At 43.6% G+C, this 23,477-nt stretch overlaps 1 protein-coding gene across 2 annotated transcripts in view; it reads left to right on the top strand.

Annotated features, from left to right (window-relative positions):
- The first annotated feature begins 13,774 nt into the window (after positions 1-13,774).
- UBE2K (ubiquitin conjugating enzyme E2 K) overlaps positions 13,775-23,477 on the top strand; it is a 400,326-nt gene continuing 390,623 nt past the window's right edge. Inside the window, exons 1-2 of one of the 2 annotated variants that reach the window (XM_069631776.1) lie at positions 13,946-14,309; positions 19,749-19,901. Coding sequence is in view for 1 of the 2 variants with exons in the window: in XM_069631775.1 (XP_069487876.1) it covers positions 14,247-14,309 (63 nt within the window). In the remaining variant the exon portion in view is untranslated. Of the gene's footprint in view, positions 14,310-19,748; positions 19,902-23,477 lie in introns of both variants that reach the window. The other variant, XM_069631775.1, reaches the window with a different exon arrangement.

Below are 23,477 nucleotides of genomic sequence, written 5' to 3'. Positions count from 1 at the left end.
TCCTTTCGTGCAAAATATTTTTCAACTGACTCCCCTTCTTCCTGCCTGCAAGCAGTCAATTTAATCCAATTAATTTGCTTGCGGGGAACCACGTGCTGGGTATGTGTTATCAACAGTGCTGGAAGCGCTATCATTTCTTTGGAGAATTCCCCAGTCTTCCCCCTTTCCTTCGCAGCCTCTGTCCACTCATCCCACTTTATGACAGGATCTAAACTGTCTTGCATTCTGCATTGGCACCATATATCTGGTGGCAGAATGCACAAAAACAATAGATCTATAACTCCCAACATAAGAGGACTGCTTAAGAACCCTGGTCCGCCTGGGTGTACCACCATCTCTGGATTTTCTCTAATTTATGCATAATCATTAGTAAAAGAAAGTAACTCCATCCTATTCCAGGGGACATGGATCTGGTGTGTTGGATTATCAGAATCAAACTTAGCCACTTCTCTCATTGCAAACGTTTGAGTTACCATAGACTTTGTTGGGGCACTTATAAAAAAAAAAATGTTGACACTATTGCAGGACAGGAGTTTGAATCAAGCTTACACTCTTGGGTTGCTTGCTCTATGTCCTTAGAATCGCTTGGGGGGGTACTGTTCATCCTCCTCATTCACCCTTTTATGCAACAGCCACATTTGTTTGCATAGCTTTTGTACTATTGCAAATATAAGTGCATCTCGTTACTGGGGCACGTACACTTTGGCTTGCTCTACTCCTATCCTGTTTTTTTTATCCATGCCAATACTACCCTTTACATGGTTTCCGTGTCGTGGGTTATGATCCTGTGGGCACGTGGTGGCGAGCAGGTACCAGATAGGGATGGGCTTTTAACCATTAAAGTCTAACGATCTGTCTCATCCTCTAAGGTCACTCCTGATTCGGGTGTCGGGGCTGAGGGACAAGCCTTGGCTACATGCACACCCTTAAGTCTCATATCTTCATGGTCACCCTCTTCCCAATTCTTTTTAATTTCTTCATGCTCATTTGCGTGCACTTTATCTTTTTTTTTATGTGGTTTTTGTTTTTTAATCTGTGCTTCGCTCATAGATTTTTGTCTAGCATAATCTTCCCATTGTCTATAACTTTCCCATTGCAAGGGTCTAATTGCCTTATCGCCTTTAGCGGCTAATGCTTCTCTTAGGTACCCTATTTTCTCCAGGTCAAAAAGATCCATGCACTGGGATCTATACATCAGCGTTGTTGGCAGCATTTTTGTGCCATTTGCGCAAAAAAAACAATACTATCCCATGCCTTTCTTGATCATCAACTCCGATCCTGGCGTACCTTCCAGGGGAGTAGACACACATTTTTCTAATTCATTGCAACCCACAACATCCTTTAGTACATGAATTTCCCATTTCTGTCACAGTAACTGTTGCTTGTGATCACAAGGTTGCTTTGACAATGTCCCATTTAACGCAGTGCTCCCACATTCAATACAAACTACACGCTCACGATTTATCCATCCCATGGTTTCAACTTGTGTAAACTAGGTGTTTTTTCTCTATGGCTCATTTAACAGTATGCTCCCATAGAAAATACATGACATTCATAAAATCAGACCGCACAACATCTTTCAGTAATAAATCATCACACTCTGTGCATGAAATGATCTCACCCTTTTTAGCAGTCTTCCGTGCCGGTACTGCAATAGGAGTGCAAGTCTCCCTCCCACACACAGACAGGCGGGGGAACCTCAGTCACAGAGATTATCGTGTCGAGAAGAGACCAGCTGGTGGGTGAAAGTTGTGGCTGTAGGAAACCTCTGTCCAACTCGCGCAGTGCGCGCTACGACCTCCACCTGTCCGGTGGCTGCTCTGTGACCATGGCAAAATATTCCAACTGGATCTTAACTGTGACAAAGTTCCATCTGAGGTAGCCAATTTGTAGGCAATAGAATACCCACCTGTGCCCATAACCAGCAGAATGAGAGACAATCACAGAAGAATTCAAAGGCTTCACAGCCATAGTTTATTCATAATATGCTTACGCGGAGCTCGGATGACAAGCTACTGCTTCATCCGTGCCTCTCTTCTTATTTTGAGAACAAACAGCCTTATACATTGCTTCATGACAGGCATTAAATCACCAGGCTAAATGCGAACACAAAGGCAGGGTCTCTGCAGCCGTTAAACTGCTATTTTCCCTCCTCGAGCCTGCTCCAAGAATAAATGCGTATGCGCAGAGAAATTGTTTCTTCTTTCTGCAAGGCAAGCGTGCACAGACCAACTGATTATAGAATTAATGTTCACTCATTTTACAAAGTGCCTACAATTATTTCTTCATATTTTCCCCCACAACCACAAATCAAGTAGTGTTCCAAAATAAAGTTCTGAGCTTCTCCCAGCTCTTGGCTTGCTTTCCAGCACGACTTACCCAGTTCAAGGCAGTTCCACCAAGTCTCTGTTTTCCCATCCCCAAGGCAGCAACAAAGTTCAGAAGGCCTTTGGTTTACCTTACCCAAGACATCAGCTTGTCCAGCTTGCCAACTCACACTTAGTTGCAGTCCCTGAACACTCAAAACCAATTCCAGGTGAACTTTACTCTCATTCTGATTCCTTGATAGTACACAGATCGCCCTCTTGTGCTTTCCCTTCAGCGATCGATTTTCATATGTGAAGATTTGTTATTGCTATGTTTCCGTGGTTTTCACAGACAGGGTATCATTGCTCTAGGCGCACTTGTCAGACTACATGGTCCACCCAATACAGGTCACACAACTAATAACCGCAGGCTTTCTTGCCCATACTGGTTTTTCTGTCACTGCCCCTGTGTTTTGTTTCATATTCACTTTGGTTTGGCTTTGCCACAACATGTTTTTCTCCTTGCCAGTCTCTTGGCTTTGCCACAGTGTGTTATTTCATGCAGTTCACTACGCGGTGCTTACTTTCCTACACCACAATACTTTCACACTCTTCAGTAATGTACATTACTTGCTTTTCACTTTATTTCATAAGATTAGTTCTTTGCCTTCCAGTATTTAGTATGTGTGCTTCACACATGCTTGCATTCCATTCATAGGCTTATCAAAGCTTGCCTTTGGTTCGGTATTCAATCATTCTTAATTCACGTTCTTTCACTTAAAGTTCAACTTGCGTGTGTTGTTTACTACAACATCTCACTTAGGGTTCGCTTTTGCTTGCACATCTAATCTCATTCATCCAGCAATTACATTAGCCCTGTAGTAGCCCCAGGAGCACCCCGGTATGAGTGTTCCCTTCGATTCACTCACTGGTCCCTGGCGGCTCTTCCGGGTGTGTTCTTTCTTTGCTCTCTGCTCCGTGTGCACGTCTCCATAGTGTTCAAGCTGTGATCGCATTTTGGAAATTTCTCGGTGGGTTGCTGGCAGGCACCTCTCCTCTTGCAGAGGCTGCTGGTAGCTTGCAGCACTGGATTATCGTCTGTGCCCCACAACTCTGGCTGTGGGCACCCGGCCAAGGAGGTTCTAACAGTTGTGACCCTCTGTGAGGAAGTGACATGTAAGGTGGAATCAAGGAGGGGCGTGCCGGACAAACCTGTCGCGAAACAATCAACCCTTTACACTGGAGTATCAGAGTTGGACGAGGGGGGATCCCGTGGACAGTAATTATCACCCTGACATGTACAGGCGGGGACAACCCAACATAACCTTACCTGGCGAGGGCGCCGGGGAAGGGGTCCTGCCGTCGGGACCTGGTGCGGCGGGGCGGAGTCGCGCTTAGCCTGGCGGGTTCCTCTCGCCACCGGGACTTGTTCGGAGGGAGAGGCGGCGCTGCCGGCGAGACGGATCCATCTCCGGGGGAGGAGTGGGGCGCCACACTGGGGTGAAGGGATGTGGCGTTGGGAGTCTCCATGCCGGGGCGGACATGAGGGACAGAGAGAGAGTGAAGGCGCCGAGCTGCAGGGAGGCCACTTACGACCACCGGAGAAGTCCTAAAGGAAGGGAGAGGACGGCAGTCTTTAAAGGAGGCTGGACACCACAGGATCAACCAATCAGGAGACTAGCAAGCAATGGTGGCTCTGATTGGTGGGGATGAGATTCAGGATACGGAAATAAAAGCCCGGAAACTGACTAACTCAGTGTTTTTTCTAGACATACGGTGAGGACGAAGGCAGAAGGAACAACTGGTGGGCCTATCCTGACATTAAGAAGGCATAAGAGAACTGTATTCTACTGCCACAGGAGAGTCACTTGAGCAGTGAAGGACTCTCAAGGACACATATGGACACTTCTTTTGTTGTTTTGGAGAAAAATAAAGATATAATTTCTGCAACAACCCGCATCCTGAGTCATCTATCCTACACCCTCTCACAGCCCGCTCGGGCCTCGGCATCACAGTCTCTCCTGTGCATTTGCCGGTGTCCTGGCCTCCAGGCATCACCCTCCTTGGCAGTCTCCTTCTTGACAGCCAGCCTGGCTTCTCTCCTGCTAGTCTCCCCATCCTGATTGTCGGCTCCCCCTTTTATGCACCTGCAACAACTTAACAGCTTGCAGGTGTGAGGCCTTAAGTCTATTTGTCTGACCACAGTTACTGGTGTTCTCTAGACATGTCTGACCTCACAACATTCATGCCTCTTCCACGTTTCAGTACCAGAGTGGTGTAATTACATGTTAGTGTGTACTGCTGCTAGTCGCCTCTTCCTCATCCCAGTACTAGAGTGGTATAAATGAGGGACAATGTAAGAGAGTGATTGGCAACAGCCGATAAAGGCAGGGGGGAGGGTAAGGTTGGTGGGAAAGGGGGGATACCATTTCTCGCCTGCAGACATCTTCTCCCCAATCACCAAGCACCCTCCACCCAGGTGATCCTCCCTCACATCTTCACCTGTATGGCCAGGATCCACAAGCGATAGCCTTTTCCTGTTTGCCTGAGAAGAGGGTCCAAGGGGAGTAGGTCATGTTTCTCATAGAATTCATATCAAACAATACATCCATGCCCACAGCAGTAATGCTCGTTTGTGAACACTAGCAAAAAGCAATGTGTGGTGTACGTATTCTTCACCAAGGGTCGGACTGGGGCATAAACTGTGTTGGTCAGTATGGAAAAGTGGCCTACATTCATAAATGGCAATTCATTTCTTTTGCAACAGACTGAATAGCACCTGAGTTTTTTGGGATAAAATTAAATACCAATTGTGAAATTTAAAGATTTTTTTCTGCACCAATGGTCAATACTACTAGCCAAATTGTGAAGTAACTCATGTGAAGTAACTCATGTAAGCGGTCCATACTGGCCAAAATATTTACACTTTGACCCACAAAAAACTGCCCCACACTAGCATTTTGCGTTTTTGTTTCGGGCATTGCCCTATAGGCAAGTCCGAGTCCTGTCTGCACCACGCCAAGGCGCATCTGTGAAGGAATCCATAAATGTTGTGGGACCAGGCACCTTGATACCGTTAAAATGGATGTAAGTATTTTGCTATGTGGAATACTTGAAATATTTCACTGCACAGCTTGCCATTGAAAGCAGATAATATTGTGCATTTTTGTGTCACGTATTCCATAAAACAAAAATAACCAGTGGCTGACTGTTACAGAAAAGGGTCTCATTGTTAGTTGTCCTTGAATCAAACGTACTAACTATTTGAAGGACACATGTGGAATATCCACACAGAATTGATAAGATTCACTATATTGAAAGCAGACATAGGAAAGTTAAGTTTCTATTGCTGAAATGTGTTGCCCGAAGCGGATGATCACCATCACAGAGAGAGAACGGAAACTCAAGACATAATGTAAGCATAGCTTTATATAATATTCAGGTGAGTGAGAATGGCATATCTGTTATATGCTTGATGATTAACCTTGTTACTGATGAATGTTCAATTAGATGCAAAGAATGGACATTGTTAATGTAAATTGATAGTATATTTATTTACTGTGTATATTCTATTATAAACTGGGTAATGATATATATTTTTGCATTCTCAAATCTACATAACTATGTTCTATCAATGTGTGCCTGTCATGGTTTCAATCTTCCTATTGACGACTTCTTGAACTGTAATTGGACAATAATCGTCAATGCATCTGTGATAGTATCTGGGACGACCGCCAGACACCATTGTGCCCTTTTGCAGTTGCAGTAATAAGTAGCAACATGGCAGCCTACAGGGTCTAAAAACGTGTGGATGTGAAAGTGTTGCATTTGAAAGTGGAACTAAGCCATGCTTCAGACTAACGGAACGCCATGTGCGTTGATCAAACATCGGTAATGGAACATATGAACTGCCACTCAAGAAAGAATGCCAATACTAGGATTAATCGATCGATGAATGGAATCGGCATTATAAGATCACTGTTCATAGTTATTAAAAAAATGCAAAGCATGCAATATTTGCTAGCTATAACCTCTACTGGCAAAAGATATCAATGTTTTTGTGGACAGAATCATCTCTTTTGAACATTATGTCAAAAATAAAAGTACTTGTCACGTTCCCGACTATTGCTGTTTTCTCAAAAATGTACCTTTTTTTCTGCTTTTCGTGAAAAGAAACAAAAACTTTAGCGTTGTGTGGATGTGTGTGTTTATGTTCCGAGTTAGGTAACGTTATGACGTGGATGATAAGGTACGTTTGACGTGGATGATAAGGTACGTTTGGCTATGCTGCCCCCGAGCATCATTAAAATAGGTGGAGCTTACTGTTTTGTCTAGTGATGTCAGCTTTAGGGGCGTGTGATAGGAATTACTGCCACGAGGGCACTTGAACTTAGGGCAATGGATCAACGGATAAGATCAGCACAAGATGGCGGTACCCGACTTTTTGTTTTCGCATTTGTAAATGTGAGAAAAATTAAGGTAAAATGCATTGGACATTTATTTATTTTTTACGAGAGATGCTCATTCGATTGGGCCAATAAATGTCTGAGCGAACTTCCCCTTTAACACTGGAGCTAGATCTCTGCCATCACACGGGGGGCTTGAACTTGCAACATTTTAGTTAACAGCAGCCCCATCATGCTTTCACTGATTGTGCCAGAAATTCTGCTTGGAATATAGTTTGATAGCAAGGCCTGGAATAGCAATCCGAGCAAAAGCTTAATTGTTTTTAAATGCATACAGTCACAGACAAATATGCACAGTTTATATACAGGTGAATGTCTGAAATCACCACACCTTCTCCCACTACTGAAGTGTACTTGAGGAGCCACTGCCAAATTGTAGTCCCACTTTTATGTTGGTAGTACAGCCTGTTTTTTATTTTGAAAATCTGGCAGCCATACTCTCCCTCCCATAGAGACACACGCGTCCATGCAGAAATAGAGAGGAACCAATGCCTAGAGGCATTGAAAACATGAAATAGGAGACAATTGGACACATTAACAACTTACTAATTACCGCAATGTGCTGCTAAAAGGAAATCCTCAGTTTTGTGAACTAGATGTTCACAATGCTTTATTTCTTTTAGGAGCAGCGAATTGCAGGGTTTGTCAATTTCTAAACGATGGTGGGCAGACTAGAATAGCAAAGGTTCTGTTTTGGTGGAACGGGTTCTGCCTGTATGTTACATAGATGGCTCCAGCCAGCACTGTAACACCTTGTGATATTTCTGACTGGATTGCCTTATATAGTTTTTTACATTTGATTTTTATTTACAGCTGGATGGTTCTATTATATTCAACAAATCTTTCAAAATAGAGGTTGCTCTCTTGCGTGCCAGTTATGAAATCTCGGCCATGCGGCCATGTCTGTAAGGCTACTCCTTCATCTACCTAAACTGTAACTAATTCATACGGCACAAATCTCCCCACACCTATTCACGTCTACCAACTACCATATTACAAGGATTAACGGAACAATTATCTAGGTGAGACATTGCCTCACTGTGTGCTTCATACTAGCTGCAACTATTACAAAATTGTGTTCACGGCCGCGCTCTCACCCTCTCCCGTACCTGCCTAATCACACTGTTCGTGCTTAGTTATGCTTACGTATGTATAATTGCTACATTAATGATCCTGTAGCCTATGCTAACCTACTAAGCCTAATCTGCTTGCAGATTGTTCTAACTTTATCAGGCGCACATTTCCATTGTTCGGCTGCATTGACTACGTCTTTCATACTCTTTGTACAAAGAACATCTGTAACAGTCTCTCAGCCTGGCCAGGTTGTTATCTTACACTGCATGCTATACTTATTAGCATTTACCACTAGATGCAACAAATATTAAATGTCAACATAATGTTTTAGCTACCTGTATGGCGACCTTTTTGGCAGCCTTCCGCATTACTCTCGACTGAATGCTTACTTGCAATATGCTAGTCCATGAACGAGGACCCTATTATTTATGTGATCTTTGTACTACAGAGGTATGCTAAGCTATTATGTAGGATCCTGCAGTAGCACTATTTAGTTAACATGTTCACTGTCCCTACATAGGACTGGTTTTAGTGCCCCTCAGTACTCCTTCACCTAGGTCAAGCTGTTGATATGATATGGCATTTATAATGCGCCTATACACAAGTGTTTCAAGGCGCGACGAGGCAAGGGAGGGGGAACAGAGGAAAGAGACAACAATCCTACTAGGCCAAGTGTCATTCAGAAAGCGCAAGTGCATGGGAGGGGGACAGTGCAATACATGGGATAATAGAATAAATAACAAGTAAAGTATGGCCAGCAGGTGGCAAGTGCTAGTGGTAGGACTGTAGGGATACAGAGAACAGACCTCAAGTGCAGGGGTTTCCAGGAGGGCAGTACAGGAGTGCGAATGGCAGAGGGGCAGAGGGGGGGGGGGACCTGGGCCCGAGATCAGAGGGTGGCCAGGTAAATAGATGCATTTTCAGTATAAGCCAGGAACTCAGCAGGGGAGAGGAGCCAGAAGCAAAGAGAAAGGTTTTGAGGTGCTTCTGGAATTGGATATGGTTCTCCTCAAGTTTCAGGGGGGCAGGGAGGCTGTTCCAGAGGGAGGCCCCGGCCGAAGAAAGTGATCTACCACCAACTTGTTGCTTAGAGAAGCGACTGACCCCGAGGGAGTCAGTCAAATGTATCACTATCACGAAAGTAAAGACTGAGCTCTACACCCACATGTCGTGGGACCCAACCAAGACTATTCTACCCATTACTGTGAGCTCTCCTACATCTCAACCAAACCAGATTAAACCAACTAAATTCCTTCCACCTCTTAAGTCAACTATGGACATCATCTGTCCTCTGCAATCCCAAAGCATTAGAGCTACATTTTTGCCACAACTAAATCTAGGAGTTAAGAATCTGAATACCGTTGACATCTCTACCATTGGGGATGCTTGTACTGTAACTCCTTACCAATGGATTAAACGATTTGCTAAAACTCAATTCATGACTTGACCCATTTAAACAACAAATCAGGACATATCAAATGTGATCTTATCAATGTGAGATCCTTAGTAGTCCACGCATTAGATATAGCCCACCTGATCAGTTCCAAACAACTATTTTTTTTTGTTGCAAAAACAGAGACATGGCTCCATGCAGCTGCAGGTCCCTCACTGCTACTTGCTATTCCAGATAACTATACTATTCTGAGGTCCGATACAGAAAGTTCCAGAGGTGAAGTATTGCCTTCATCACAAAGTCCAACTTGAGTCTAAGAGTATCAACACATCGTCCTTTCTCATCAGCCGAACTCCTGACAGTTAAACTACCTCTTACTAACTCGCGTACTATAACGATGCATCTGCTCTACAGACCACCGGGCCCTATTGGTTCGTTTGAGGAAGACCAAACCCACCTCTCAGATGATAGTACCCAGAGACTTTAATCTGGGTCTTAATGACCCTAATGATCAGCATGCCTCGGCACTTGCCAACTCTATAGCGGAACTAGGATTCACTCAAAGGGTCAACATGCCTACACATTCTAAAAGTAGAACCTTGAACTGGGTGGCTGACCTCAATTGTGTGACTACGATTACTTCAATTGAACCCTACGCTTGGACAGACCATCACTTACTAGCCTTCACTATCCAACACAGCCCTCTACCTGTCAAAACTAACCTGCTGGCACCTCCACTTTAGAATTAAACTGAACTTAACAGTAGATAACTTACTGCCACTTCTCCACCCTATTACGAATCCTTTGCCTCTTAGCTCAGACTCTGCAGACTTAGTAGACCTATATAACTCTACCATTACCCAAGCTACAGATAACATTGCACCTCTAAAAAGGAATCGATCGGACCAAAAACAAAAGGTCTGACCGTACAAAAAGTCTGAAAAATGCTACCACCAAAGGTTCGAACACCAAAAGGAGGACACCCCGCAGCACACCCGAAAAAAAATAAAAAGGGGGTCTGCGGAGGAATAGGGAGTATAGTGAGCAGGGGAAACTCCTGCAGCTCCCGAAATTTTTTTTTAAAATAAATAAAAAGGTCCCTGCGCCGCCGGTTCACAGCCTGAAGAAAAGGTAAGTAGGGTTTGTTTATGTTGGGGGGTGTTGTCGGTGTGGGTATGTAGGAGTTTTGAACGTGTGTTTGCATGGGAAATTTACAAACCTTTTGTGGTTCGTACATTTCACATGCAACATTTCGGCCATGGGAAAATCAGCTGCGGTCGATCACGTAGATCCTCTAAAAATGTGCAAAGGCAAACCTAGAGCTCACCTTAGCTCATGGTTTACTCCTAATCTTACGAGCGGCAAAAAGGAAAGCTGAATCCCTGTAGAAAATTCACCTGAGAGTCCCTAACAAAGACAATCTTCTGAAAATGACAGCTAAATATAAATCGGAAAACATACAAACTAAACACGATACATACGACGACAGAATCAATAAAGCCAGTTCAAGTGCAAGAGAACTCTTTGTCATCCTAAGAGAACCGGAATCCCCTACTCCACCAATTGACGTATGCATCAAGGATAAAACTTGGTGCACTAATATACAAAATGCACTATGCAATAAAATGTATCTTTTACAAGATAAAATAGAAGCTAAAAAAATGCAACTTACCTTATCCTGGTACCCAACCAAGTCCCCAAATAGATTCTTCCAAACCTCCTATGCGCTTTAGATTTGCTCAAGTCTCTACCCAGGAAGTGGAAGATATCACAGCCTCGCTGAAACCGTCCAGATGCCAGGGCGATATCTGTCCAGTATCAATAATCAAAGAAGCAGCAAGAGAGTTAGCCCCGTTCAGCACCACGCTCATTAATTCCTCATTCAAAACTTGCATTGTCCCGACCAACCTCAACAGCGCCTGGGTCCTCCCGCTTTTAAAGAAACCTGTACTTGACCCAAATATCCCGACCAATTACAGACCTATAACAACTGTCCCCTTCCTGTTAAAAATCATTGACAAAGCAGCCTACCTTCAGATACAGACTTACCTATAGACCAATAATCTTTTAGTACTTCGACATTCTGGCTTCAGACCCAAACATGGTACGGAAATTGCCATGATAGATCTAAAAAACAAATAGATGAACTTAGGACAAAGGGAAACTGGCCCTACTACTTCTACTAGACCTCTCGGCCGCCTTCGATTTGGTGGATCAAAAAGTGCTCTGTAATCACCAGTCTACAGCTGCCCACTTCTCCCAGGAAGCTAATGCCTGGATTCAATCCTTTCTAGATAAATGGGTTGATGAGTCTTCTCTCCCTCTGCATCAGCAGGCCCTGCTCCCATCACTTGTGGAGTATTGCAAGGCTTGTGCGTATCACCCACACTGTACAAAATGTTCACTAAACCTTTCTTCGACGACTTAGAGAATCTGGGCGTCACCTTGCAGACGACACCCAGATTCTAATAGCCCTATCTGGAGATTATGACAATGACCTGGCCCTTGTGAACAAAATGTATCTCATCATTCAGACCTGGATAGCTGCTCAAAGCCTTTGTCTGAACGATAAAAAGACCAAACTCCTGCTCATGGGAGCACCAGCTAGACTTAATAAACTTAGAAATCAGTTCCAGTCATTTAACATTGACAGCATTGATATTAAAGCGGCCAAGGAAGTAAAAACGCTGGGCTTTTACCTAGACTCAGCCTTGAATCTACACAGGCAAGTTAATGCCACAGCATCCGCAACAGCTTACACATGTAAGCTAATCCATGCCTGTAAGCCGTTCTTATCCACATTCAGTTGCAGTAACCTTGCGAGAGCGTTAATTATTTCGAAACTTGCAATGCACTCTCTCAGCTCTAGTAAATACAATATCAATAAGCTTCAAATCTTACAGAACAACGCTCTTAGAACTGTGCTAAGTTTTCTCAGAAGACAGCACAGGTCGGAGGCCAGACATAACAGTAACTGGCTCTCCATTAAGGACAGGATACAATTCAAAGTACTCTCATTTACTCACAAATGCCTAAACAATTTGACCCTAAATACCTTATGGATCAATTTGGCAAAAACACTTCCACCCGCCCTACTACGACCGTAAACTCCTGTCTAAAGGTCCCCAGATACAAGCTCAAGAAAGTAGGAGGAAGTAGCTTTCCTGTTATGGCAGCTCAGCTATGGAATTCTATGCCCACTTCCTTAAGAGCTGATCAGCCCTTCTTCAGCTTCAGAAAGAATACTAAAAACTGGCTCCTTGCACAGGACGTATGACTGACACTAGGCGACTGCCTTTTATTTTCCAGAACAGTATGACACGTGTATATCTCTGTAAATTGGTTTCTGTGTATTTCCGATGTATAATATTGTTAAAGCAACTGAGTAAATAATATAAGTCTTGTATCCTACTGCTCTGTATTCACCACTACCTGACTTGTAATGTGTAACTAACCTGTAATGCGCCTAGATACCTCTGGGTGTGGAGCGCTATATAAATAAAACAAACAAATAGATGCTTTAAAGTTTCTGAATTAATCCTGATTCTAGGACTACGTCATGCACTTCTCAGGCCCCTCTCAAACGTCGTTTTATGACTCAATACATCAATCACTCTGTTTCTCAAACCACTTAGAGCACAGCCAGTTTGACACTTCGGACCTATTCTGGCGATAAAGATGTTCGATCTAGTCAGGTTTTATGTAACTTTTTGCAAGATCACGAGCTAGTTTCCAAAACAATGAATCGTGTTGTTTGCATAGGACGATATATAAGGAGCGTTGGTTATTGTGTAGCAGGAATAGCCCGCAAACGGTCAAATGCATCTCGTATTTCCAAGAATTAAAATGCAAAAACGCTTATAGTTACTGAGGTATACGTCCAGGGTACGCCAAAATGCTAATCAGTAACGTCTTTTAAAAATGTTTTACATATTCAGCAATCTACAGTTACGGACTTGATATTGAACCTATTTTTCCCGCTTTGGTATTTTAATACTCATAAACATTAAGTGTTTCGAAGACTGGCAAAACAATGAAGATCAAGCTACCCAACTCGTGGCCTTGTCTTAAATGAAAACGACGTGCTTTGGTTTAAAAAAAAACGGTGTTAGTGCATGTATAATTAGGGGTATGGCCACTTAAATTATAATACACACTTTTGCCCTAACCCTTTTAGTGGCCCTCGTTTAGAAATTAATGACTGGTTTTCTTTATAGAATTTTGCATTACGGTAAAAGCATATGTTGTCGAAACGATGCAGTTTTACCACTCAGCGATCCAATCAGTTCAATGTACTTCAATAGACGGTAACTTGTGGTAGGAAACATACCTCATTGTCCAAAATCCTTCACAGTTTGAAGGACATCACGCCGCAGTTAGTCTAATCCGGAACAAAAACGCTTTAAAAATATCGCAAACTTAATATAGGTATTTGACTGTTTCTGTTTAAACTCAGCCTATGTTAAAAAAAAAAAAAAGAAAATCCCTAACCCATCCGTTGCCCAAATACCACTGACTTCCCTGTGCGAGTCGGAACTCTAACTCATTTCATTGCCGAGTCTGCAATTAAGGTCCTGTCTTCTTTCTCTAAGGGTGTGCCCTGGCTCCAGTCTTATGCAGACTGGAGCGGGCCAACGGGCGGTCCTATTGTGATGCCGCGGGCGAGGCCCTGTCACACTGGACGGTGATAGTTGCCAGCGCTCCCCATCTAGGTCGCTCGCCCGTCACTGCCTGCGTCGACCGCCCCTCCTTGCCGGTGTGCGTACCATCCACCTTGGCCTGTGCCGCCGGGGGGCGGGCGGAGCCGCAGCACACGAGTCTCTGTGTGACAGGCTGCAGTGCGCATGCGCGGCAGGGTCGCCATTTTGGCGGCTGAGAAGAGTCTGGACGGATAATAGAACAGCGGAGTCAGGCCCCGCAGAGTACACCGGGCGGGGACAAGCAGCGGCGGCCGCGGCACATCCAGCTGGAGGAGGGGCAGAGGGGGAGTAGTGCCCGCCACCAGACATGGCTAACATCGCCGTGCAGAGAATCAAGCGCGAGTTCAAGGAAGTGCTGAAGAGCGAGGAGGTGAGTACTGGCACTGTATAGTCACTAACCCCTGCTCCCAGGGAGATAGCTTTAGTTGTTCCCCTGATGACAGTCTACACTACTTAGGGGTAGGGGCGGAGATAGTACTGCCCTTAGAACATGCGCTGCAGTAACTGAGCGGCACACTCCACCTGGTGTCACGCACACTCCACCTGGTGTCACCCAACATAGCCTCCAAGAGACACGCTGCAGTCGGGTAGACACCTTATTCTTGATGGAAACCCCCGCCTGGCCTTTACCCAAGATAACTGAAATAGCCGCATGTCATGTGAGTTTCGCAGGTGACTGCTAAACGCTCTTCTTACGTGACGCTACCTGTCCTATCTTTTTAGGTCAACATGCCATGCGTAGCATCCTGGGATTTGTGGCTGTTTATAATTGTTTCTTTAGCAGAACATCCGGGGTTGGCTAACGGTGGTGTTGCACATGACACGGAACCCATTGGCCGCAATACAGTAGTGGCTTCTTCTTTGCTTCCTTGTATTCGTAGTTTTGTTTTTTCCACTATACACCCAAGGCCCACTATAAGTACCCGAACGTCCCGAATGTAAACCTACTTGCATGTGCTCCCCGTCACACTTTGCAGGATGAATGCCATCTCACATTCCGATACTATTGACTCCAGTTTTTCTCTGCAGTTGCGTGTGCTTCTTCTACCGACCTGCTCCCCACAAATGTTTCGGATTTCTCCACTTGCCCATCACTCGAACAGATGAAACGAAAAACCTGCCAGCCGCTTAGGCTTGGTAGTCATGTGCGTGAAAAGTTTGTTCGAGTACGTGGGACATAAAGACTATACAGATGGAGGGCGTTAGAAAGTGGAGGAAGCCTGCTGGCGCGTTACTCTATTTTTAAAATGACGTATTATTACAGATGTGTGCTTATTTCGATCACTTGTAATGTGGTCTTTACTGTAGTTAAACGTTTAAATTGTATCGCCTTGACACCCGCACCTAGTTATTGAACCTACACCAATTGTTCGTTGTTTAAAGTATGGATGGGGTTAACGTCAGATGGAGTGAACACAGAAAGGGGGACACGTTTGTATAGTAGTTAACCGATGGTAAAACTTTCCCTTTTCGGCTTTTCAGAAGTTTGATATCATTGTTTGTTGATATGACTGGGTGGATTTGCCAGATCGAGAGACTAGAATGGTATATCTCCCTTGGCAGCTTTGTTGACCATTCAGACTGTCAGTTGACATTGTGATAATTTATGGGTTTGGGTACGTTAGTAGGACCAAGGGAGCTGTGATGTGCTGTTGGCAGTTTCAGTTCGGTTAACACCGTTCGCTGAGCATTTTGGTGTGGTATCCGGTTGGTGTCCGTAGTGTACTGCTGTGTAAGGCTCTGTGTGGTGTGTTTGTTGTTGCCGTGAAGTGCGTGTGGGTTGCTGTGGTTTAAGAGGTATGGTTGTGTTTAGTTAGGGTTTGAAAGGTGTATGAAGAGGGGTGAGGTTTTAGTAGGGTTGGTTATTAGCCTTGTTGTCTGAGGAGATGCACACTCATTTTGTGACTTTCAAGGTTTAGATGCATTTCTTCCATACAGCGATCTTGTTTCAGCATGATACAGGCTGTCTCTCACCTTTCTGTCCATATGTTGCGCTAGTCAGTCTCTAAAAATCTATCTTTGTTGTTACTCGGGCCAGCCCTTACATCCCAGTCTGTGCCTGATGCAAAATTGTCCCCATGGGTCTATCTAGTTGTGACCTATGCCCAAACCCATAGCTCTATCTGTGTGCGACGCAGTTCAGTCCTTACCACCGTGTCCAGATTGATGCAAGGGAATCCTCATACTTATTATTTGAATTTTGTTGTGTGTGTCAGGTTAGTCGTTTCGGATGTCAGTCTATCTCCAGGAACTCTTGCTAGGGTTTCGTGTATGCCAATCTAGTGCATTTCATCTTCTACTTACTAGCTTGGGTGTGGGTTTCTTAGTGTAACACTAGTGGTCTCGTTTAGGGTGGAGGGTTAGCTTATATGGAGGGGTTGGTTTGAAGATGTTTGTCTTGTAAGCGGAGGTATAATAGTGTGGATGCAAAGTTGCGTTTGGGTTGGTGGTTCACACATGGGGTCATGTTGTCATGTCTGTCAGGGGGATTCTTGGTAGTGTGTAAGGTTGATGGTTGTGCCTGTTGTTTTTGTTAGCTATTCTGTCCTGATTGGATTGTCGCTCGTGGTCGGTTCAGCCTCGCTTTGTCTCTTTTAATTCTTGCGGTTTGTCCTTAGTATTATCTGTACCGTCATGGGTTTTCGTCAACTGGCTTTCTGCATTTTCGGTTTTATTGTTTCAATTGTTTCCGTCTGGTTCCGAGGTCTTGAAGAGCCAGGTTTTGAGTAGTTTTCTGAATTTTAGGGGGTCTTTTTTGTGTTCATTTCTTTCGGGAGAAGAAAGTACCTTGGGCATCTCTGTGGGAATTTAGGTGGGGGCCTGGCGGAGACTTAGGAAATATTGGCCACCACTGATCCTCCAGAGGAGGTGATGGGGATCCCTATCAGGTTAGTAGCCAATAAGATGGGGATAAAGTCTAATTCCTTGTCCAAGTCCAAAAAGCAGAATGACTCAAATCACGCATTTAAAAAAAAACAAAAAAAAAAAACATTGGCAATAAAGTGGTGTTGGAGGAAGAGTTGTTAAATTTGAGCATTTTAACCGTGCATGCTGATACTGATTTGGAATCTGGGGAAGAGTTAGCTTACTGTGCTGTTGACATGTTAACTACACCAAGCATTAATGGTGTATGTGTGGTGGGCCATAGACCGTACTGTTACCCATACCGGGGCAGTCCTCTGCCTGAGCTAAAATATGCCGCATTGCCCAAGGTTTTTGTGGGGAACCTTGGGGCTATGTGGAGTGCTACTGTAGAGCTGAGGCCAAGGAGTCATCTAGCTGTGGCCATTAGGGCTACAGAATTTAGAGCCACTATCCCAACACAATGTTTAAAATTGATGTGACGCATGCTCGGACAGGTGAGGTGCGATGACTGAACAAAATGTTCTGGCAGTGTCGGGGCTATCCAATAATACACTGGCTCCTGTGCCCCTGGCAATCTTGACATTAGAAGAGCTGTAGGGGCCTGGTGTTCCACCAAGATGTACTCCTAATGAGCCAGGTGCATCCGTTGGTACAATCTGGATGGATACTTGTGTCAGTCAGGCTGTTCGATCAATAGAAGATTGGAACCACTGTCTCTGGCGTATTTGACATTAGAAGAAAGGAGACATAAGATTTTGGGGCCGGGCTTATTGGGAGGTAACTCAAAGGTACCAGAGTCTGGGTTATCTCGTGGTGATCAGCATTCAAAGCACACTCTACTTAGGGGTCATTCCATTCTTATGGAGCATATCTTGAAGAATGGTGCACAGCTCCTGCTTAACAGGCAGCATATTTGAGCTGTCTTTAAGGAGATCCCTAAACTCAGGATGATTGAATCCTTGGATATTATATTGGTAGAATTCGTGCAGGAAAATAAAATTGATTTGGACCTGTTATTTTGTTCCAACTTGGTAAAAATAGCTGTCTTGGAGGTAAAAAGATTTGCCGCCTCCAAGGTAGCTATGTTATTATCCATGGGGTATGAAGTATTTGTGGCTACGGGGCCTTTCCTGGGCCAGGGCAGGTTGTTACACAATAGTGCAGTTGATCCTGGGAGGGAGAGCAGTGAGAACCCTGTGAAAGCAGTGAGAACCCTGTGAATGGAGACACTTTGGATAAGTGTAATGCAGCATATCATTATTCTGAAGATAAGGTTTTGGGATCACTGTGTCTATGGTTGGACACCTGCGTCAAAGGGTTTCTTTTTTAGGGGCTAGGTCGGGTGATGCGTCAAACATGAAGAGCAACTTGGCCCTCGTTTCAAAGTCTTTGCACAAAAATATATTGTCGCAGTTTAAGGAACTGTTAAAGGAGGATACAAATCTAACGTTGGCTAATTGGAATACCTGCAGTTTCTCACACTTGTTAATTGATTCATTTACAATGTTTGGCGACAAAGATGCGCACATTGTCTGTCTCCAACCTGCTTGGATTTTGCTCCTATTATTGATGGTTTTTTACCATATATGTATCAATGCCCATTAAAGGGTGTAGGGGTCGCCTTCTAGTAGGCTGTTGTGTGCTATCTGCAACAATTTCTGTTTTTCTACACAAAAAATCGAATCCAAGTCTCCAGACATTTTGGTAGTAAAGATCCAACATCAAAGGGACAGTCGTTTTGGCCTTGATATTTTTATTTTGATTAATGTCTACTTCAATGCTACCAAGTCATCTTTGCCTGCCTTCTTGAAGGACATTTTTGGAAATTGTTGCAAATGTTTGGTTGAATATGGTGTGGATTTTATTATTGTGGGTGATTTTTAATTGCGAATGCCCGGACACTTTGTGGTATGACGAATCGCAGCGTATTAGGACTAATTTAATCCAGTTAGAGCGTGGGCGGCTTGTCCGCCAAGAATTGGATTTATGGCACTTGCACATTCTGAACGGAAATATTGAGGTTGATCGACCACCAAATTTTACTTGGCAGAATGTCCTTTGGAAATCTATAGATTATATATTAGTTTCAAGGAAAATGTATCTACATTGTGTCAAGTTGCGTATAGTTGATATTGATGCTACTGAAATTTATAAGATTAGAGTAGGTAATGGGCTCGAAGACCCTCTGCTAGTTGAGGAAATACAATCTCATTAATTTGGAGTCAAAAGCTGGGGATTTTCTTTTGGTAAATAGTAATGCTAACTTCGTTGATCCTCTATATAACGCAAATGCAATCAATCCAGTGACTGCTAGGCAAATTTCTTGGTAGGTCAGACCCAAAGTAGGAAGGGATTGCAAAAGCACACATACATGTATATGATCGCCAGGTTCAAGACAAGAAGACAGAACTGCGTTACAGTCTTGAGGCTTTAATCCACTTAAGACTGAATGCCTTGTCAAAGCATCCAAGTTAAAACAGACTTTTAAAAACTGGTTACGCAGTCATAAGCCATATATTTTGTTAATTTATTAGTTCTTTTAACTTTTCTGATTAAAGCACAGCAAAAAAAATGCATAAATGATCCAGCACTAACATAGTATCAAAAATAAAGTGCACATTTTCATAGTGTAGATTCAGACTGGTATACTAAATACAATTCAATGAAAATATATATATATATATATTCTACTATCAACACTATGTGTTTGTTAAATAGCGATACAACACTAAAAACTACTGTACCACACAACATTAATTGATAGAAATCAATTACCCAATCCATTCTTTAACAAAGGCTCCAAATGCTTACATACAGAATGTGCAGATATATATATGTTATTTTATAACTTGTGTACCGCACCAAAGCCTGAGGGCATCCAAGGGTGATTTTGTTAGTTGAGCAAGATAGTTCTGAATGCCAGATGGTTTTCCTCTCTACGCAGATGTTCCGGTAAGGCATTCCAAGCCTGTGCTGCCTGCACATGGAAGGCACAACAGTTTCCGCGAGCTCTCTTAATGCGGTCAACTTCTAGGAGGCAAGCCTCAGCAGATCGAAGATTTCTTCTAGGGTGGTAGATATTCAACCCATCTTTAAGGTAGGCTGGGCCATTTCCAAAAATGCATTTGTGACAAGTGGTCAGTAGCTTGAATTGAATCCTTGCTGAAACAGACAGCCAATGCAGATTCCTCCGTGCCACAGATGTAGGTTTAGTGCGGCTCATCTGATAAATAAAGCGCTTGGCGGCATTCTGAATCTTTTGCAATTTCTGGATGTCTCTTCTTAGCTCCCCCTAGAAGGGCATTGCAGTAATCCACTCATGGAAGAATCATGGCTCTGACTTGCTTCTCACGGTTTCCTTGGGAAACTAACAGGGCAACTTGCGGAAGCATTTTAAGGTAATAGTTAATATTTTTCACAATTGCTTCTACATGAGTGCCACTATCCAACTGGCCTCCAGGTGGGTGTCCAGTGTCTTAACCTCATGTGCCACCGTGATCTGGCAGCCATTGATCTGGAAACTGGCATAGGATTGGCTCAACCTATCTCTGGCCTGCCGAGGTACATAAAGCATGAGCTCAGTCTTTGTTGCATTTAGGCATAGCCAGTTTGTGGACATCCAACCCTTTATGGTCTGATAGACCAAATCCACATTTTGTTGGTCTTGTTCGTAGTCTCCACTGATCTCAAGAGCCAACTGGAAGTCATCTGCGTGATTGCAGAAAAATAAGTTCAAGTTCTCCAGGTCCACGCACAGAGGGGGAGGATATATATTTTAAAAAGCAGAGGGGGAGAGACATGCCCCCTGTGGGACTCCACAGGATGTGATTTCAATATCGGAGTCACTTTCACCCCAGTGAACTCGTGAGCAGCATCCCTCGAGGAAGGATTTAAGCAAATCTATCGCCTTCACTGAGAGGCCCTCTACAATTTGCATCCTGTTAGGAGAATGTTTTGATCAAGCAAAACGAAGGCTGCCGATAAGTTCAACCATATCAGCAGCCCTGGTTTGCTTGATTCTAACCTGGACAGCATGTGAGTTTGTAAATCCAGCAGCTCACTCTCAGTGCCATGGAAGCTGCCAAAGCCGGATTGCTTCTTGTGTAGGATGCTTGCTCCTAAGACATAGGTCTGAAGTTGATAAGTAGCAACTTTATCGATAAGTTTTAAGAAGAAAAGATTGTTCCTAATAGGCCTAGGTTAGCTGCATCGTTGGGGTCTAGGCCCGCCTTTTTGAGCAGTGGGGTGACTGCTACGTCTTTTATGGACTGCACAATGACTCCAGTTCGAAAAGAGGAGTTTACAAACCTACCTAGGAATGGGGCAAAAAGGTCCTTATGTTCCAATATTTTTTGGACGGGAGAAGTTCTCCCGGGCAACTGGTAGGGTGCATAGCTTTGAGGACATTCCTAGTTTGTCGTAGTCAACACGAAGAAGCTGAAACCCGCGGGGGGTTTCCCCTGAATTTGATCTCTATGATTGGGGTTCTGAGAGCCCATTTTAAAGTTTGTTTCCCTCTCCTCCCTTCTCTCCATATCACAGCCTCCGGGCATGGATATGGGATGCGAGTCCAGCTTAGTTAGTATTCCCTGATCTTCTTTTTGTGTGCAATTTTCAATATACCATGAGTGTTCAAGCAATATGCCCAAAAAAGTCGTTCTTTAAGCTCTTGTAAGTGCTCACAAAGGAGCCCAACCGTGTCATAGATAGTGGCCCATTTGAGCGACACTCAGTCAGAATGTCGAATATTTTCTTCTTTGTCTTCCAGCTTACATATATGGCCGATTTCATACATGGCCGATTTTCTATCCTTTTTTTCAATCGAGCACTGGCTACCTATGTTCGATAACATTGGTAATTTGTTTAGTCTCAGTAGCAATAAACGTTTCTGCAATGTAGGGGAAGCACAGATGTGGTTCCCTATAGGTATGTGTCACAATTTTGAAAATCTCGTAGCTACTTAATTGTGCCATCTGTTCATTCTGTGATCAATCCATATCTCCAATTTAAGCACACATTTCTCTGCCAGTGAGAGAACATGTTGGTCTCACTCGGGCTCCCAGGCTAAGGTCTTGATCACTGTGTCCCCTATTACACAATCGCACAGTAGCTTCAACAGTGGGCAGCTGGGATTTGATTTTTCTTTTATGAAAAAGAGACACCACTTCTTTAATGCAAGATCAGGAAGAGAAATGAGGTCCAACTCCAGACGGATGGCTTCAATCGGGGTACTTGACCCAAGATTTAAAACCCTCCTCCAGACCATATAAAATAGTGGGGCAGAAGGTCGTCTTCTAAAGCATGAGCGCTCCTTTTTATGCTGTAGCCAGCATGATCTCTGGCAACTCTTGCAATCATGGAAGGTATCTGCGCATTTCTGCATTTTTCAGCTATAATCACCTTATAATCTTCCTTAGTAGATATTTCGACACCCAGATATTTGAAATGAGACGTTTTTATTTGAGTTTCCGCACTCAATACCTTCGGGACAGTAATGGGTTTATGCACAAAATGCATCAGTTTAGTTTTGTTATTTATGCGTAGGCCATTTGCTGCAGTATATCTCTGCAGCTCATTGAGAGTTCTCTTAAATCCAGGATAGGTTCTAATTGAATAAAGTCAATCGGCATAGGCACTAAATTTTATCTTTAAGTTTAGGAAGGCAGATCTTAATTCTACACAACACTCATGGTAGATCGGCTAAGTATATATTAAAAAGAATAGGAGCCGTAGATCGGCTAAGTATATAATGAAAAGAATAGGAGCCAGTACGCAGCGCTGTTTAACTCCAATGGGGGTTTTTATTGGGCGAGTAATATCTCCACAAGAATCCAATCTCACCTGTACTGATCCATGAGCTGCCCTTATTAAATCACCAGGGCAGCCATAACTTGCCATTTTCTTCCACAGCAAACATTATCGAAGGCATCTGCACAATCGATCATTGCCATATGCAAGTAAGGAGACCCTTTAATTTTAGTACTCTGTGTTGGGCCTTCAACAAGTCTTATACAGTGGGTAGTGCTAGAGCCAGCACGAAAGCCCATTTGAAATTTGTCAAGCAAATTTGAAGAAACCATCCACTTGGTCATTTCATCATGTACCAAGCAAGCAAACCATTTACCCATCACATTTAACATTGCTAATAGCCTAATATTGGCTGGATCGTCCCTTTTGCCCTTTTTTATAGATGGGGACGAGCAGAGCTCTATGCCATGACTCGGGGTACCCACTGCTATTGCATACCTTTCTCTGAGTATTTGAGAATGTTAATAAAGAAGAATTAGAACACATCTAATATACATTTAAACACAATGGTTCATACAAAATGGGCAAAAAGTTAAAAGCATCTCTGGTTGCTCCTGGTTCCCTTGCGGTAGCTCCTACCTACAGGGTCATGCCTGACACCCACGAGATGGTTTTCGCTCCTGCTCACCAAATCTCCATTTCGAACCCCTGGCAATCTATAAAATATTTAGAACATGATCCAAGATGATCATGAGCTCAGTTTGATGAAACTTTGCTGTTTCAGTGGATATGGTACAAGCATGTTGAGTGCAATTTCATCAAGACTAATTTATTCTGATACCTAATTAAAAACATAGGCACTCAACGTGCTTCTCAATCCATTATGATGTATGTAATTGTATGGATTGAGCATTTCTCGACTTTA

Source organism: Ambystoma mexicanum, chromosome 6q (genome assembly GCF_040938575.1).
Source record: "Ambystoma mexicanum isolate Mex_15411 chromosome 6q, UKY_AmexF1_1, whole genome shotgun sequence".
NCBI classification, from domain to species: domain Eukaryota; kingdom Metazoa; phylum Chordata; class Amphibia; order Caudata; family Ambystomatidae; genus Ambystoma; species Ambystoma mexicanum.
This window is presented reverse-complemented; position numbering and strand designations above follow the sequence as displayed.